At 33.9% G+C, this 18,075-nt stretch overlaps 3 protein-coding genes and 1 pseudogene across 4 annotated transcripts in view; 3 read left to right on the forward strand and 1 right to left on the reverse strand.

Moving 5' to 3' along the window:
* LOC109327261 overlaps window positions 1-165 on the forward strand; it is a 2,203-nt gene extending 2,038 nt beyond the window's left edge. The window contains exon 4 of the mRNA XM_019560330.1: window positions 142-165. Within this exon, the coding sequence (XP_019415875.1) occupies window positions 142-165 (24 nt within the window). The remainder of the gene's footprint in view (window positions 1-141) is intronic.
* On the forward strand, window positions 1,906-5,370 carry LOC109327270 (annotated as a pseudogene).
* On the forward strand, window positions 9,754-10,286 carry LOC109327278 (ubiquinone biosynthesis protein COQ4 homolog, mitochondrial-like; the record flags this gene model as incomplete). The annotated part of the gene is made up of 1 exon (XM_019560352.1): window positions 9,754-10,286. A coding segment is annotated over one exon (492 nt), but the record flags the coding sequence as incomplete, so codon positions are not given.
* Window positions 15,462-17,720, reverse strand: LOC109336564 (protein SPIRAL1-like 1). Of its 2 annotated transcripts, none has more exons than XM_019573243.1 (3): window positions 17,634-17,720; window positions 16,610-16,860; window positions 15,462-15,783 (listed from the first exon to the last, which is right to left on the reverse strand). In XM_019573243.1, the coding sequence occupies exons 2-3, from the start codon at window positions 16,841-16,843 to the stop codon at window positions 15,697-15,699; spliced, it is 321 nt and encodes a 106-aa protein (XP_019428788.1). In that variant the 5' UTR covers window positions 16,844-16,860; window positions 17,634-17,720; the 3' UTR covers window positions 15,462-15,696. The 2 variants fall into 2 exon arrangements, with proteins under 2 accessions (XP_019428788.1, XP_019428795.1); XM_019573250.1 differs by having other exon boundaries at window positions 16,610-16,857; window positions 17,634-17,719.

Raw genomic sequence — 18,075 nt, forward strand, 5'->3', positions numbered from 1 at the left:
CAATAATTATGATTACTTGCTTCTATATATAATTAAATTTGCTTTGATTTTATTATATTGATATGTTGTCAAAATGTCAAATTACTAAACTTAGGAACCGACTAAGACATCAAAGTTATGATCCCATCAATTTTGAAGTAGTTGATGACCATTCTAATTGGGTAATGGAGGAGTCACCACCTTTCTTAACCATTGAGGAGGTTGAGGCATTGCGTAATGATCTTGCTAATATGACAATTGAACCAATTTATGATGATAATGGTATGTACCTTGATTATATTATGATTATGAATTATGATTTATTATTTGATATTTGATATCACTTTATTTGGGTACATATTTGATATCACTTTATGTTAATGTTAATTGTTATATTATATTAAAATGTTGTTTTTGTTACAGTTCAATTAAATTTGGATGATGATGATGATGATAGACAAGACAATACCATGGAAAATTCGAATCAAAATGAAAGTAATGCTGTAGAAGATTCTGATTTATTTGTTGAAGAAGGGATGCCTAACTTGGAAGCAACTTTGTCTCCTTGGATATGATGAAAAACTTAAAATTATTGCATCTTCATTATTTTACTATTGAAATGTTAGATAATTGGTAATGAATTTTTATGTAAAGGTTGCCTTTATGACAAATATTCTTTACAATATTATATTAGGTATTAATATTATTTTAAATTTATTGATGAAAACCGAGTCAACCGGTTCAACCAATGACTCACCGGTCCGACCAGTGACTCATTAACCCGATAGCCTGACCGAGTCGATGACCGGTCCGAGTTTAATAACACTGCTTGGATGTGTGTGCAAGGAAATATATGAAATGTGGTTTTTGTATTTGCACTTAGTGCATTAACGTATTTATACGATGAGGTATATCAAGTACCTTACCTTATCATGTCCTAAACTCATTAAATATTGTCTCTTTGAATAATGTGTTTGCACCCCAAATATTGAGGAGTCCATGATCCAATGTAGCTAAGGCGGTTGGACTTTTGTTAGGTCTTGTTGTGTTCTCCAAGTTTAGTAAAGTCTTTGGTCTATCTGATCCAAACCTAACTTGACACGACCTCATTAATGGTCTTTTATGTCTTGGGTCTTCTTTGGGCTTAACTAAGGTTCTACACTCACTCTAAAAGGGTTGCTATGTTATTGGCATATGGATCTCAACTTAATGGTAGATTTGTCAGATAAGTATCCAAATATATAGTTTGAAACAAAATTAGGAGGAGATAAATTCAAAAGAACAATTGTGAGAACTATATTTTGTGAATTAATTTTGTTCATCCTTCTCTTCCGGATGTATTTGTACAAGAAATATTGACATTTTTTAGATTAATTTGTATTAATTTTGTAAAAATATGATCAATTATATGAATGGTGGATAATGCATATAACTATTGTAGAGAATTGACGTACATGGTTTACCTTACTGAAAAATTACAGTCTTAGTGTACCTTTTGAAATATTTATCAAGGTGGTGCATTTTCTACAAACTCGGCATCATAGCCAAGTTTCTATTATTTTTCTTCTTGGTCTCACAAAACTCGATAATGGGATGTAGTTTCTATTTTTTATAGATATTTTATCCAAACTCGACACCCACAATGAAATATCTTATTTTTTTTATTCTTCTCGCTCCAATATCGCCAACCTGTTGGAGTTTTTTTTTGTTCTCTCTCCTGTCTAGGCAACCAAGTTGTCGAGTCTCTCTTAATTTTAATAATTTTGGTTTTAATGCTTTATGTCTAGTTCACCCACTTCTGGGCTGCACCCATGAGGACTGCAGAATTCATCCATGGGTCTAAAGTGATGAGTGAGTACATTGTGAGGAACAAAGTGATAATTTACCCTTATAGACACAACTTCAATAACACCTTTGAAATCTCCAATGAGAATACTTGCCACTACCAATATTTCTTACAGTGTTCTCACAACCTCAAATGCCAGTTTGACAAAGGCAATAAATGTTACACTCATGATTGCTGGAAAGTAGGATAAAAGGGTGGTTTGAATTGAGAATAAACTCAAACAAACAGGCTAATAGTTTGCTGGAAATCTTCCAGAATTCTAATAATTAATAACCTTCCGAGTCCAAGCATCCATGATCCATAGTTTCAGAAATCAAGGTATCATCCTTAATTACTTGGCAATATATGGTAGAACTTAAGAACTGGAGATGGTAATTTACTTCTGAAACGTGGTGGCCTTAGTGAGTGCAATCCCAACAAAGCCACCACTACCTGAATGGTGACAACATAGAAAACAGCAGCAACAAGCAAACAGTTTAATCATAACAAACAATATATATATATATATATATATATATATATATATATATATATATATATATATATATATATATATATATATATAATTTAATTAAAATATTAAGAGAGGGTATTAGATAAATTTACCTGAGACCCAGGTCTTCTAATCACCTCCACTTAATAATCCCACATGGATTCTACCACATAAAAATTCAGTCTCTTTTAGACTTGCTATATGAGAAGCTAAGAAGTAACTAAACTAAAAACCAATAAGAATAGTAATTTCTGAAAGACTACGATTCTAGGACACTCGGCAACTTGGTTGCGGAGATAAAAAAAACTCCAACAGAATTGCCAATTTTAGAGTAAGAAGAATAAAAAAAAGGAAATACTCTATTATGGGTGTTGAGTTTGGGTAAGATATGTGTAGAAAATAGAAACCCCCACCCCATTGTCGAGTTTTGTAGGATCAAGAAGAAAAATAATAGAAACTCGACTATGGCATTGCCCAGTTTATAAATATTGTAATTTTCAGTCAAGGCGATAATATGTCAATTTGCCTAACTATTGCATACATTTCATTTTTTCAGTTTAAAATGAAACCAATTACAAATTGAATGTAATTTACACAAATATGACATTATAGGTCAGCAGATTCATAGGAATGTGACAGAAAAATTCCTACCACCTAAATTCGGTTTAATTTGATTAACCTAATAAAATTGATTGAATGGTGGGAACTTCGAAGGTAGTTAGCAGCAATGATAGGAAGTGGGCTGAAGAGGTGGTAGTAGGGTTGCGGTGGGTTAGGCGGTGGGTGCGTTAATGGACCCTCGGAGAGCGGATTTAATAGCTCCTCTTACGGATGGCAACAGGCACGACGCAAGTAATACTTTCCATATAAAAATAAGTATTATATGAATAATATGATATTTATATGATAAATTTATTATCATAATTAAATATGTGTAATTTTTTATTAAATAATAATAAAGTATATGATATATAATCTTAAAATAATAATAAAAATATATAAAAATTTAATTAAAAACTAAATATATAAATTTGCGGTACTTGCGAGATGGGTACTACAAAACTCACTCTCACCCATAAGTTATTATTGTGGGTACCCGTTGCAATTATTTCTATGGGTACTCACGGGTGAAACCACTGGAAAACCCACTTTTGAGAGAGTTCTTCAAAAGATGCATAGTTCCTCTAAAGACAGGGTCTGTTCTTTTATTTTTCCTTATTATTAATGCTTTCCTTATATATGTATTTTTCTAATCGTGTGCGCATTGACAATTAGGGTCGCTCTGCCCATGTCCACACAATTCCTGCCCTGCTCATGTCCACACAATATCTGCCCTGCCCATGTCCACACAATGCCCACCAAAATTAGGGCGGGCATGAGCATGCCCGTTTTAAATAGACCATGAGATATCATGCCCTGCCTGCCTAAACATGGGCAGGGCGGGCTTGTATGTGAAAGTAGAATAAAAAACACAAAACATTGTTTTGCATAAACTAGACATACATTTAATTGGTAAGATATCATATTTTGAAAATTGTACATGTACTTAAGTGGTGAGAACATGAATTACTCTCGTACTAAATCCATCAAATTTCTTATTTTAATGTTCACCATTGCCCATGGGCTACCCTGCCCACCCATTTGAAATGGTCATGAGTGAAAATGACATATTAGATGGGCAGTTTAGGATAGATGTACACAATTTTCATGTTATGCCTGCCCAAAACATGCGGGCGGGCCCTATGGACTTTTGCCCAAATTGCCAATAATAGTGTGCAATGGTTCCTTTTGGAATATTTATTTTTACATAGATGTGGGAATTATTTGGATCCTGCACGTTTTTAAATAACATGGTATGTTCTTGTTCGAGATTTTAAAATAGTTGTAGCTTTTTCAGAAAGTTAGAAAATGTCTCAGAGAATTGTGGACATTTGCAGTCAATACCTCAATTGAGATTCCAATATAGTTTTGGATGACTCCCAAAACTAAAATCTTGACATATTGGTGTCTGTAGTGGTCGCATATCTAGATTTAAAATATTGGTACTATTACATAGAGAAAGACATAAATTTTATCGGATAAGGAAAAAAGAATCACTATGATTGATCTTAAGGTCCACGTTCTAAAAAAGTGGTGTCTTTGTCTTTCTAAATTTGAAGTGGGGAGGTTCGAAATTCATGCTAAAATTATGGTGATTGGGATGAATATGGGAGAATGTGGTCTGGCGAGTGATGCATTTTTGTGTGGAATATCTTGTTATTGTTGCAGGCTTCAATTTCATGGTAGTTTTATCTTCTTTTTCTGTGTTTGGATCATTTTGGAACTATGTTACATTGCTGTTGAGTAATAATTGTTTTAGTAGCTTATGAAGTACATGAAGTGGTTTCCCTTTGGAGTCTTTTATTGTTTTTAATGTCTGTGTATGCAATCTTTGGCGCTCTTTTGCAAATTTCTGCAAAACATACTGTTACATGTCACAGAAAACCAATCAATTTTCATTCATAATCTTGGCTAACTGGCAGTACTGTTAAAGCGCCCTCGTGTTATATCCGCAAATGTAGGACATGCTTGGGACCTACCACCAAACACATTTGGTGCTGTCTATGCTAAATTTATGGGATCCAGGAACTTTTCACCAGATGATCTACCTCCTGTGCGGTTCATGGACTCAGACAAACTGGCCTATGCAATGCGGGCTCGTGAAGTGCATGACTTCTGGCATACCCTTTTCGGCCTTCCTACTAACTTGATTGGGGAGTTAGCAATGAAAGTGATTGAGTTTGAGAAAATGTACCTTCCTACGTGTCTGTTGTCTGTCATAAGTGGCACAGCGAGATTCAGTGAGAAGCAGCGGAAATTGTTTTATCAGCACTACTTTCCCTGGGCCATTCGTGCTGGCGTGCAATGCACTGATCTTATGTGTGTATATTATGAGAGCCATTTTCATGAAGATTTGGGAGATGTTCGCAGAAATTTGGGGATCATTCCCATTCCCCGTGTTCCTTAACATCATGTTATTTGTCGACCTGTCGCAACCCGATTTTCGGTTGGAAATCGGCTCTACGACTGCAGTGTTACCTTTGTGTTGTGTTAGTGCAAAGTAGAAAAGAGGATAAACACGGGGTTGATTGGGATTCAGATAGATTTAAGTAGCTCCCTGCAATTGGTTTCTCTTCTTTAGTAGAACATCAGAGAAGATTTAAGTTCTGCATCCATAATGGCAACTTGTACAGAGATACCTTCCCAATTTAGCATCTATTTCACACAGATTATTGATATATTTATCTTTTTCCCTTAATTGTTTTCCATCTATTTGGATTGAAGGTGATTTTTGCTTTGGCATTTTTTTTGTTCTGCCAAAATAGCAGTAGCTATTCAATAAATCCTGGATAGTATTACAGCTAGTTGTTGAAGCTCGGAAAAACAGAAGAGTGGTATTATTTGCAAAGATTAAATGAATTATTAGGGGCCATCCTTGCTTATTCCTTTATAACCTTCAAAAGTTCAGCTCTTGACAGATCATGTGAGAAGATGAAATAAGGAAATAAAGGGTCATTGCCTTAATCCGAGGAATAGAATATACAACTCATAAGTACATTATATAACTCTAAAGAAAAGGCACAAGATCAAGATGTTATTTATAAATAGAAAAGTATTATATTATGATTATGTTATATCTATCCAAAGGCTCCTCTCTAAAAATACATACCTCAATATTTGAATGTGACTCAAGGAGAATAAGGAATGGTAAAATCAACTTGAGTCAGAGTCCTCTTACATGAAAGCATTTATAGGATCAACCATGTTCATAAGAAACCTTTATTCACTAGCTTATATCTACCTCTTGTCAGCTTAAATAGTCTTTCAACATTAGTCCCTAGCACTCTTATATAGACAGAAGATAGGTGATGCATTACAATCTGGATCAAATGTACTTAAGCTACATTAATGTTATCTTCATCTTATGTAGTTACCCACTGATACAGTAATATCGTTACTTGTTATCACTCAGTAATCTGATGAGTTAATTGCTTGCTCCTTGCTTTCCATGCCTTGAAATAAAGAATATTGATCCTTCTCCATTTTGTATTCCTTCTCTGAGGTGCCTGTGGCATTTCCAGTTGCTTCAGTAAAGCCTTAATTCCCACAAACATGGAGTTCCCCAAGATATAGCTTTGCCAACCTCTTAACTGTAATTCTGTCCAGAAAAAATACTAGCTTAAGAACATTATCTTTCCACTGTAGTAGATTGGCCTTAGCAAAGGGTGCTCAGAAAAGGTTGCAGATTCCAACTTTGAAATCACTGGCCAAGTACACAACTCCTTTACCTTGTGATCCTTCACCCTCTCAATTATATGTTGAACCAGCTTAGAGACCAAGAATGTAACAATCCAATTACAAGGTTGGTGAAGCCAGTTTTCAGAATCTCATTATTGAATTTCAAGACTGTATCCCAAACCAATCTATAGAATTGTGAGTGGCACCCCAACAGTGTTTTAAATTACGACCGTAGTCGTGATTATGGTAACGATTGCGGTTATTGTGATGCGGATTACGGTCATTTGCGGTGTGAATTATTTTGTGATTAAAAAATATATTTTGAATTCGATTGTTTTGATGCGGCCTGTTACGGTCCAAATGCAGTATGATGTAGTTGTGCTGTAGTTCAATAGAGTCGTATCATTATGATTTGGTGTCACATCGCAATTATGGTGTGATATGGTTGTGATGGTCAATGCAACCGCAATATTCTGGCCGCATCACATGATGCACTTTACAATTTAAATCACTGCACCACAGTGAACTAGAGAGGGTAGTCCAACACCAATACAGAATCCCCGATGAGCATGCAGCCCTAGTGCAAATGTTTTGTATGAACTACTGGGAATACTTAGAAGTTAGACTCCATGACCATGGCTCTTTCATAAAAACACAGGAGAGGGAGTAAGTGCCTTCTTTGATAGAAGCTAGGATGCATATAGAGAGGAAATGAAAGAGGTTTTCAATGTCAGGTCCAAGTAAACTCGTATTGTTGTGTTTTATGAGGATGGAACAGGGAAAAGGGGAAGATGTGTAACCAAGTGTTTTGTGATAGTGGATCATTCGAAGAACTCATTCAGCAAAAAGGGTCATTTATAGAACTTAAAGAAACTTCCTAAAAAACTCCATCTTGGTGAACACTTTGAAACTGTTGTGAATATAGAAACATTGAAGCACCTTTGTATATATAAGTTATTTACTTATTTTAAATTCTTGAAGTATTGATGCTTTCCACTGTTGTAAGTACACGACAAACTTCAGAGAAATTTCTTGATGCTAATTTAGTACTTTCAAAGTAAATAGTAGTTGTAATTTTGCATGTTTAATTGTGAAACAGATTCTAATATGTATGAATCTATGTGGGTAGTTTATCCTGCAGGAAAAATGTGTTTTTGTGGGGGCATCTTTATAATTAGGACACTGAACGAAAGTTTCTGGTACCGCCCTGCTGAACTCAGATTATTGTGAAGTACAATAAAAGTGTAGTCCAAGGCATGAGGATTCTATCCAGTAGTATATGGAGGGTGAATGTATGAAGTTTTACTCACTTAAGCAGGGCAAAGCATTGAAAGAGCAGGTGGGAGCAGCTGCCCCTGTTTTTTTAAAAACAATTACTAAAATATTTGTTTACTTTTTTACCTATATAAATATTGTGTTTGATTAGAAAAATATTAATGATTAAACTTTTAAATTATAAAAAATAACACTTTTTGAAACAACATATGTATACTTTTTACCTGCACTCAAGTAACACCTTTATGGATATACTTGTTGAAACTCATATATTTCTTTATTTTGTAGCTTGCTAAATAAATACATTGCAATTTGTGTGGTACTTCTAAAAATTATACACAATGGATCAAATTATCTTATACATGTAGATGTTGCTTATAATAATATGACTTCGTTTTAATTAATTCGTAATGATTTTACACTTTATGAAAAATATTATGTATATATTGATAATACATACCTAATAATACTTATAAGTAATTTAATATTGATAACATATGTATTTTTTATCCAAATTTTTTATCATATGGAATTCAATAAGAAACAAAAGATTGATTTGAAATGTCAATTTTAACATTTTTTGGTGTCCTTAGCCCTTCAAGTATAAAAAATTCCTAACTATATGTCCTTAGTAATATCTTATTTATTAAATTATTCATCTTATCTTAACTATTGTGGGGCAACTACTACATAAATATCATTTTCATCAATGAAGATAACCAAACAGAATTGCATAGTAAGATAGAGCATGCCCGTTTTAAATAGACCATGAGATATCATGCCCTGCCTGCCTAAACATGGGCAGGGCGGGCTTGTATGTGAAAGTAGAATAAAAAACACAAAACATTGTTTTGCATAAACTAGACATACATTTAATTGGTAAGATATCATATTTTGAAAATTGTACATGTACTTAAGTGGTGAGAACATGAATTACTCTCGTACTAAATCCATCAAATTTCTTATTTTAATGTTCACCATTGCCCATGGGCTACCCTGCCCACCCATTTGAAATGGTCATGAGTGAAAATGACATATTAGATGGGCAGTTTAGGATAGATGTACACAATTTTCATGTTATGCCTGCCCAAAACATGCGGGCGGGCCCTATGGACTTTTGCCCAAATTGCCAATAATAGTGTGCAATGGTTCCTTTTGGAATATTTATTTTTACATAGATGTGGGAATTATTTGGATCCTGCACGTTTTTAAATAACATGGTATGTTCTTGTTCGAGATTTTAAAATAGTTGTAGCTTTTTCAGAAAGTTAGAAAATGTCTCAGAGAATTGTGGACATTTGCAGTCAATACCTCAATTGAGATTCCAATATAGTTTTGGATGACTCCCAAAACTAAAATCTTGACATATTGGTGTCTGTAGTGGTCGCATATCTAGATTTAAAATATTGGTACTATTACATAGAGAAAGACATAAATTTTATCGGATAAGGAAAAAAGAATCACTATGATTGATCTTAAGGTCCACGTTCTAAAAAAGTGGTGTCTTTGTCTTTCTAAATTTGAAGTGGGGAGGTTCGAAATTCATGCTAAAATTATGGTGATTGGGATGAATATGGGAGAATGTGGTCTGGCGAGTGATGCATTTTTGTGTGGAATATCTTGTTATTGTTGCAGGCTTCAATTTCATGGTAGTTTTATCTTCTTTTTCTGTGTTTGGATCATTTTGGAACTATGTTACATTGCTGTTGAGTAATAATTGTTTTAGTAGCTTATGAAGTACATGAAGTGGTTTCCCTTTGGAGTCTTTTATTGTTTTTAATGTCTGTGTATGCAATCTTTGGCGCTCTTTTGCAAATTTCTGCAAAACATACTGTTACATGTCACAGAAAACCAATCAATTTTCATTCATAATCTTGGCTAACTGGCAGTACTGTTAAAGCGCCCTCGTGTTATATCCGCAAATGTAGGACATGCTTGGGACCTACCACCAAACACATTTGGTGCTGTCTATGCTAAATTTATGGGATCCAGGAACTTTTCACCAGATGATCTACCTCCTGTGCGGTTCATGGACTCAGACAAACTGGCCTATGCAATGCGGGCTCGTGAAGTGCATGACTTCTGGCATACCCTTTTCGGCCTTCCTACTAACTTGATTGGGGAGTTAGCAATGAAAGTGATTGAGTTTGAGAAAATGTACCTTCCTACGTGTCTGTTGTCTGTCATAAGTGGCACAGCGAGATTCAGTGAGAAGCAGCGGAAATTGTTTTATCAGCACTACTTTCCCTGGGCCATTCGTGCTGGCGTGCAATGCACTGATCTTATGTGTGTATATTATGAGAGCCATTTTCATGAAGATTTGGGAGATGTTCGCAGAAATTTGGGGATCATTCCCATTCCCCGTGTTCCTTAACATCATGTTATTTGTCGACCTGTCGCAACCCGATTTTCGGTTGGAAATCGGCTCTACGACTGCAGTGTTACCTTTGTGTTGTGTTAGTGCAAAGTAGAAAAGAGGATAAACACGGGGTTGATTGGGATTCAGATAGATTTAAGTAGCTCCCTGCAATTGGTTTCTCTTCTTTAGTAGAACATCAGAGAAGATTTAAGTTCTGCATCCATAATGGCAACTTGTACAGAGATACCTTCCCAATTTAGCATCTATTTCACACAGATTATTGATATATTTATCTTTTTCCCTTAATTGTTTTCCATCTATTTGGATTGAAGGTGATTTTTGCTTTGGCATTTTTTTTGTTCTGCCAAAATAGCAGTAGCTATTCAATAAATCCTGGATAGTATTACAGCTAGTTGTTGAAGCTCGGAAAAACAGAAGAGTGGTATTATTTGCAAAGATTAAATGAATTATTAGGGGCCATCCTTGCTTATTCCTTTATAACCTTCAAAAGTTCAGCTCTTGACAGATCATGTGAGAAGATGAAATAAGGAAATAAAGGGTCATTGCCTTAATCCGAGGAATAGAATATACAACTCATAAGTACATTATATAACTCTAAAGAAAAGGCACAAGATCAAGATGTTATTTATAAATAGAAAAGTATTATATTATGATTATGTTATATCTATCCAAAGGCTCCTCTCTAAAAATACATACCTCAATATTTGAATGTGACTCAAGGAGAATAAGGAATGGTAAAATCAACTTGAGTCAGAGTCCTCTTACATGAAAGCATTTATAGGATCAACCATGTTCATAAGAAACCTTTATTCACTAGCTTATATCTACCTCTTGTCAGCTTAAATAGTCTTTCAACATTAGTCCCTAGCACTCTTATATAGACAGAAGATAGGTGATGCATTACAATCTGGATCAAATGTACTTAAGCTACATTAATGTTATCTTCATCTTATGTAGTTACCCACTGATACAGTAATATCGTTACTTGTTATCACTCAGTAATCTGATGAGTTAATTGCTTGCTCCTTGCTTTCCATGCCTTGAAATAAAGAATATTGATCCTTCTCCATTTTGTATTCCTTCTCTGAGGTGCCTGTGGCATTTCCAGTTGCTTCAGTAAAGCCTTAATTCCCACAAACATGGAGTTCCCCAAGATATAGCTTTGCCAACCTCTTAACTGTAATTCTGTCCAGAAAAAATACTAGCTTAAGAACATTATCTTTCCACTGTAGTAGATTGGCCTTAGCAAAGGGTGCTCAGAAAAGGTTGCAGATTCCAACTTTGAAATCACTGGCCAAGTACACAACTCCTTTACCTTGTGATCCTTCACCCTCTCAATTATATGTTGAACCAGCTTAGAGACCAAGAATGTAACAATCCAATTACAAGGTTGGTGAAGCCAGTTTTCAGAATCTCATTATTGAATTTCAAGACTGTATCCCAAACCAATCTATAGAATTGTGAGTGGCACCCCAACAGTGTTTTAAATTACGACCGTAGTCGTGATTATGGTAACGATTGCGGTTATTGTGATGCGGATTACGGTCATTTGCGGTGTGAATTATTTTGTGATTAAAAAATATATTTTGAATTCGATTGTTTTGATGCGGCCTGTTACGGTCCAAATGCAGTATGATGTAGTTGTGCTGTAGTTCAATAGAGTCGTATCATTATGATTTGGTGTCACATCGCAATTATGGTGTGATATGGTTGTGATGGTCAATGCAACCGCAATATTCTGGCCGCATCACATGATGCACTTTACAATTTAAATCACTGCACCACAGTGAACTAGAGAGGGTAGTCCAACACCAATACAGAATCCCCGATGAGCATGCAGCCCTAGTGCAAATGTTTTGTATGAACTACTGGGAATACTTAGAAGTTAGACTCCATGACCATGGCTCTTTCATAAAAACACAGGAGAGGGAGTAAGTGCCTTCTTTGATAGAAGCTAGGATGCATATAGAGAGGAAATGAAAGAGGTTTTCAATGTCAGGTCCAAGTAAACTCGTATTGTTGTGTTTTATGAGGATGGAACAGGGAAAAGGGGAAGATGTGTAACCAAGTGTTTTGTGATAGTGGATCATTCGAAGAACTCATTCAGCAAAAAGGGTCATTTATAGAACTTAAAGAAACTTCCTAAAAAACTCCATCTTGGTGAACACTTTGAAACTGTTGTGAATATAGAAACATTGAAGCACCTTTGTATATATAAGTTATTTACTTATTTTAAATTCTTGAAGTATTGATGCTTTCCACTGTTGTAAGTACACGACAAACTTCAGAGAAATTTCTTGATGCTAATTTAGTACTTTCAAAGTAAATAGTAGTTGTAATTTTGCATGTTTAATTGTGAAACAGATTCTAATATGTATGAATCTATGTGGGTAGTTTATCCTGCAGGAAAAATGTGTTTTTGTGGGGGCATCTTTATAATTAGGACACTGAACGAAAGTTTCTGGTACCGCCCTGCTGAACTCAGATTATTGTGAAGTACAATAAAAGTGTAGTCCAAGGCATGAGGATTCTATCCAGTAGTATATGGAGGGTGAATGTATGAAGTTTTACTCACTTAAGCAGGGCAAAGCATTGAAAGAGCAGGTGGGAGCAGCTGCCCCTGTTTTTTTAAAAACAATTACTAAAATATTTGTTTACTTTTTTACCTATATAAATATTGTGTTTGATTAGAAAAATATTAATGATTAAACTTTTAAATTATAAAAAATAACACTTTTTGAAACAACATATGTATACTTTTTACCTGCACTCAAGTAACACCTTTATGGATATACTTGTTGAAACTCATATATTTCTTTATTTTGTAGCTTGCTAAATAAATACATTGCAATTTGTGTGGTACTTCTAAAAATTATACACAATGGATCAAATTATCTTATACATGTAGATGTTGCTTATAATAATATGACTTCGTTTTAATTAATTCGTAATGATTTTACACTTTATGAAAAATATTATGTATATATTGATAATACATACCTAATAATACTTATAAGTAATTTAATATTGATAACATATGTATTTTTTATCCAAATTTTTTATCATATGGAATTCAATAAGAAACAAAAGATTGATTTGAAATGTCAATTTTAACATTTTTTGGTGTCCTTAGCCCTTCAAGTATAAAAAATTCCTAACTATATGTCCTTAGTAATATCTTATTTATTAAATTATTCATCTTATCTTAACTATTGTGGGGCAACTACTACATAAATATCATTTTCATCAATGAAGATAACCAAACAGAATTGCATAGTAAGATAGAAGATCGATTTTTTGTTGATCACGTAGTAGTTTATATTAAAAATGAAATAGCTAAAAATGTTCTCTGTGATCCAATCATGTATACTTCTTTATATTTTTTGTTACTTAATTAATTTTACTTATAAATTGTAATTATAAATTATTGCCCCTCCTAAAGTGTAGACCAAGATCCGCCACCGCACGTAAGAAATAAATTGTTTTCAATATTTGAACCCATAACCCACGATTACTAAGCAGCAACCTTATAATTATGTCACTCTCAGTATAGTAAGTAAAACTAATTTCTACTCAATCCATTAGATGAGAGATGAATTGTTATAACCCCTCCACAAACAAGAGTCACCATACAAAGGAACACATATAATTTGCTTTGGTCATGAAGTTGATATAATACTCCAGATTGAATAGAAACTATCTTGCCAACGAGGTTAATCACATGTGTTTTGGATTACTTGATTTAATCATAAAAGACATATTGGGATGTCAACCAAACCAAACCTCCTATGAGCTTTCTACATCAATAACGAAATTAACATGCAAGGTCAAGAGCGGGATCATAGTGAGAGAAATGGAATTGCTTCAGTAAAATCATTAAGACCAAGGACATTAGAGTTTCTTCATTGATAAAGTCACCAAAGATTTTCCTAAGTGGTATGGGGTTATTCGTTGATCCTACTTCCATCAGATTACTTGCTAACCATGCATGTATAAATCTGTCAAATGATCACCAATGAATGTAGTTAGGATTGGATTGATGAAGTATTTAGTATTCATCCATCCTTTTTTGAGTGAAGGTGAATGGCTGGTTTGGGCAAAAGTGAGAGATATCATGTCCCTATAGGATGTGTGATTAGTTGCTATGGCAAAAGGCTCTTAAACCAACAAAATAAGTAATAGAAAAAATGATAAAGATAAAAGAAAAACTTAACTAAAAAGCAAGCGATAAAATTAAATTCCTTTTTTGTGTATAAAAATAAAATAAAAATATATATTTAGTTGATCCTAAATAAGAAGGGTTATTTATCTTTAATTCATTAGTGTAAAATTTCTTTATTATGAGAATTTGTTTGAGCTTATAAGGAAGGAAAAGAGACAAAATGTTTTTATCGTAGAAAAAAATGTGAATATAATAGTGACTTCAAGGTTAAAACTCATTGAAACTTATCAATTATATTCATTGTCCCATATAGGCATGTACTAACTCAAGTCAAGGTGAATCGAACTTTTACAGTTAAAACTCATTCTCAGCTTGTGAAAAAGTAATGATTTAAATTTGGCTTGTCTATTTAGACAAGTCAAATATAAAGTTTGAACTTGACTCATGTAACGTAAATAAAATTTAACAAATTTATCAGTTATCTAATTTATTCCAAATTTATTTTTTATTACTGAACATTCAACCTTATGAAACATTTAACCTTATGTAACCAAGTGTTTTGTGATAGTTTCAACTCATCTACACCCCTAATCCCATCTATGACACTCCATTCTAATTGAAGAAAGTGAAATTTAAAATTACCTCATTCAAAATATAAACTAAATTAATATTTTCTTAACCAATCTAAATAACACATACAATGACACATGACACATTTATAGAACATAATTTTTCAGGCGGAAAATGTATTCACATATTAGAAACTAGGGTTTGGTTATAACTGGTCTTATAATTTTTAATGCACAGAACTAATCTTACATCAATAATTTTGATCCGTCCTTGTAATCTTCTTTCATCCTTGCTAAGGGAGGTAGAATCGATAAAAAACCGAAGTTAAAGGTAGAATTTTCAAAGGCTTCAAGCCTTATGAAGAACATGGATTCTAATTTTTATAACATGCTCCACCTCATGTATGTCTAGATTCCATGAAAAGTTATTCATATCCTTCATAATAATTCATTCGATGCACAATAACAAATGAAAAGAATTGCTCCAAACACATAATACAAAACTAGAAATAATGTGGATTTAGGAACAGAAATATTTGATTCTGACAAACAGTTCTGTAATTGATGTTTAGCACATCTAAAATATAACACCCTGGGTCGTCCACTTTATCCCAGCAGCCACACCCTATATATTACACCATATCCCTCATTTTGTTTCCATGACTCATTTCAAAGGAAAAAACATTCTTCATACAAAAGCTTCAAAACAAGGTATTATTTTGCATCACCAGGTCCACCAAAGAGGTATCCCAGAGAAGAGCCACCACCAGGTGCAGCATGGACCTTGGTCGAAGGTCGGTCCTGCAGCAACCAAATTGGGGGGAAGAGTCAATCAAGACAAATTCAAAAGAAAATACAATATAAGCAGGAGGGAACAAGCTATATACTAGCAGAATGAAAGTAAAATGAAAAATGAGATTCTAGTTTTTCATTTATTTCAGATTGTTTTGGAAAGTATCATCTTAATACATTGCAACTTGCTACAGGTCATTCTCAGGCAACCAAGCCTCATTCCACTATGTTAAATGCTGATGAGATGCACAAGTTAATTTAATTTACATAGCAAATGCTCTATCATTGATATAAAGAAAATTACATAAACATTTATCAACCACTAGGAAGTCATCTTTATGCATTATGAACAACAACAAGAACCAAGCCTAATCCCACTAGGTGGGGTAGGCTATCTTTAAGCATTATGAAGTATGAGCAAATTCATATATAACAGGCAACACTGATATACAAGGTTAAACACATAAGTATGCATACTCTAATCGAATAGGCTGGCCAATACTTTCAACTTTCATGAGTGTGGAAGTAAGAATCTAACTCATAATAATTTATATTTTCCACATATTGGACACTTCCCACACTTTTCGGACATTAGTACAGCTGACCAAATTGCTCCAACAATGGCACAATTGAGGTCAATAAAGGAAACATGATGTGAGTGCATAATAACAAATTTGACAATCGAATAAGACATAAGAGAAGCTAAGCATACATCTGGATAATTAAAATCCGTGGTGCTTAAATATGCATTTGTAAATCAGTTCAGAGCTTAAACAAATGTCCTAACATTTAAGCTGGAAAATAAAAAAACAAGTATGAAAAGAGCAAATAGTACCGTGATGAAGTTGCCGGTGTTCAGACCATCTATAGAACTACTGTTGATACCAGCAGGTTTATTCGGATCTATTGTTTTTGGAGCAGTAACTGGTTTTGAAGGAGGCACATTACTTACAGTCTGCACTTCAGGCTGGGCATTAGTTGGTGCTGGTTTTGGGGCTGGGGCCTCTCCACTGCCAAAAAGATAACCCAATGAGCTTTGCCCACCACCGCTGCTAACTCCACGACCCATGCTCTTCAACCGCTCTTCTGAAAGGTGAAACTCAATCTCTGTCAAAGATTACATAAAATTGGAAATAATAAAACAATCACACAACATGAAAACTAAGGAAATAAACATTGAGAAACCTAAAAATATTATTAAAGAACATAGTCACTGCCAAATAAGTACCAAGACTCTGGGAGAACATTACTCAAAGGCATTTGCAATTGCATTCATACACCTAGCAAATGCTTTTCCATTTCCTTCTTACAAAGTATACCTACAAATAATTAACAACTAGAAATTCCCTTGTTCCTACAACTTCTAAACAAACCACACAACATATGCGGGGAAGGGATTTATGACTCAATCTTATCCATTTTCTACCATTATCATCTCTTATTTTTTCCCTTCACCATTTTATAGTTATTGTTTCTTCGTAACCCCTCTATTACATAATATATGAGGGGACCTAGCAACATTATTCACAGTATAAGCATAAGAATTACGTGAAGAATTAAATTATAAATCAAATTAAAATAAATGAAATCAACATTTATCCTCAGAAACTCTAAAATCTACCAATCCACACCGTTTAAAACTTGAAAACAATATAAATTTATAGAAAATAGTTCGAAACGTCAGAAATGAAGCCGAAAAAACGATCTAAAATCAAACCAAAATGCATATAGCGTAGCAGGGTATAGGTTACAGATCCAGAAAAGAAATGAAAACTTACGAGTGAAAATTGAAGAGAATGAGAGAGATATGAAAAACAAATCCCTAAATGAAAAAGAGAAAGAGGGATCTGAGAGGTTACCTTAGGTGAGGGTTTGGTTGGAGGAGCAGATCTGAAGGGCCAAGGAATGATGAGTGGGAAGTTATAAATGGATATATATCTGTTCACACTTTTTTTTTATGTACCAAAATTTTTTTATTAAGTATTTTAAATAAAGTATTTCTAACAACTCAAACTTAGGAATGACAACTAAGCGGTTAGTGTTAGGTTTATGTTTATCCAACTCTAAAATCAGAATTCGAATTAAGCGAGGTAAAAAATAATGATATCATCTTTAAACCCGTCGGATTTTGGGTAAATTGAACCTTTCGAATTTCGGGTAAAAGAACTCGCCCGATATATACATATATATGGTTTATCTATGTATTTATGTATAATAGTGTAATTTTATATATATTAATCGGGACGATTTCGGGGTAGGGTATTAACTATCAATTATACCAAACTCAAATATGAACCCGAA

This window comes from Lupinus angustifolius, chromosome LG02 (genome assembly GCF_001865875.1).
Source record: "Lupinus angustifolius cultivar Tanjil chromosome LG02, LupAngTanjil_v1.0, whole genome shotgun sequence".
NCBI classification, from domain to species: domain Eukaryota; kingdom Viridiplantae; phylum Streptophyta; class Magnoliopsida; order Fabales; family Fabaceae; genus Lupinus; species Lupinus angustifolius.

Coding starts and splice junctions, on each gene's coding strand:
- LOC109336564 (XM_019573243.1), bottom strand. CDS start 16,843: ATGGGTCGTGGAGTTAGCAGCGGTGGTGGGCAAAGCTCATTGGGTTAT. Junction 15,784..16,609: donor ACACCGGCAACTTCATCACG/GTACTATTTGCT, acceptor TGGTTGCTGCAG/GACCGACCTTCGACCAAGGT.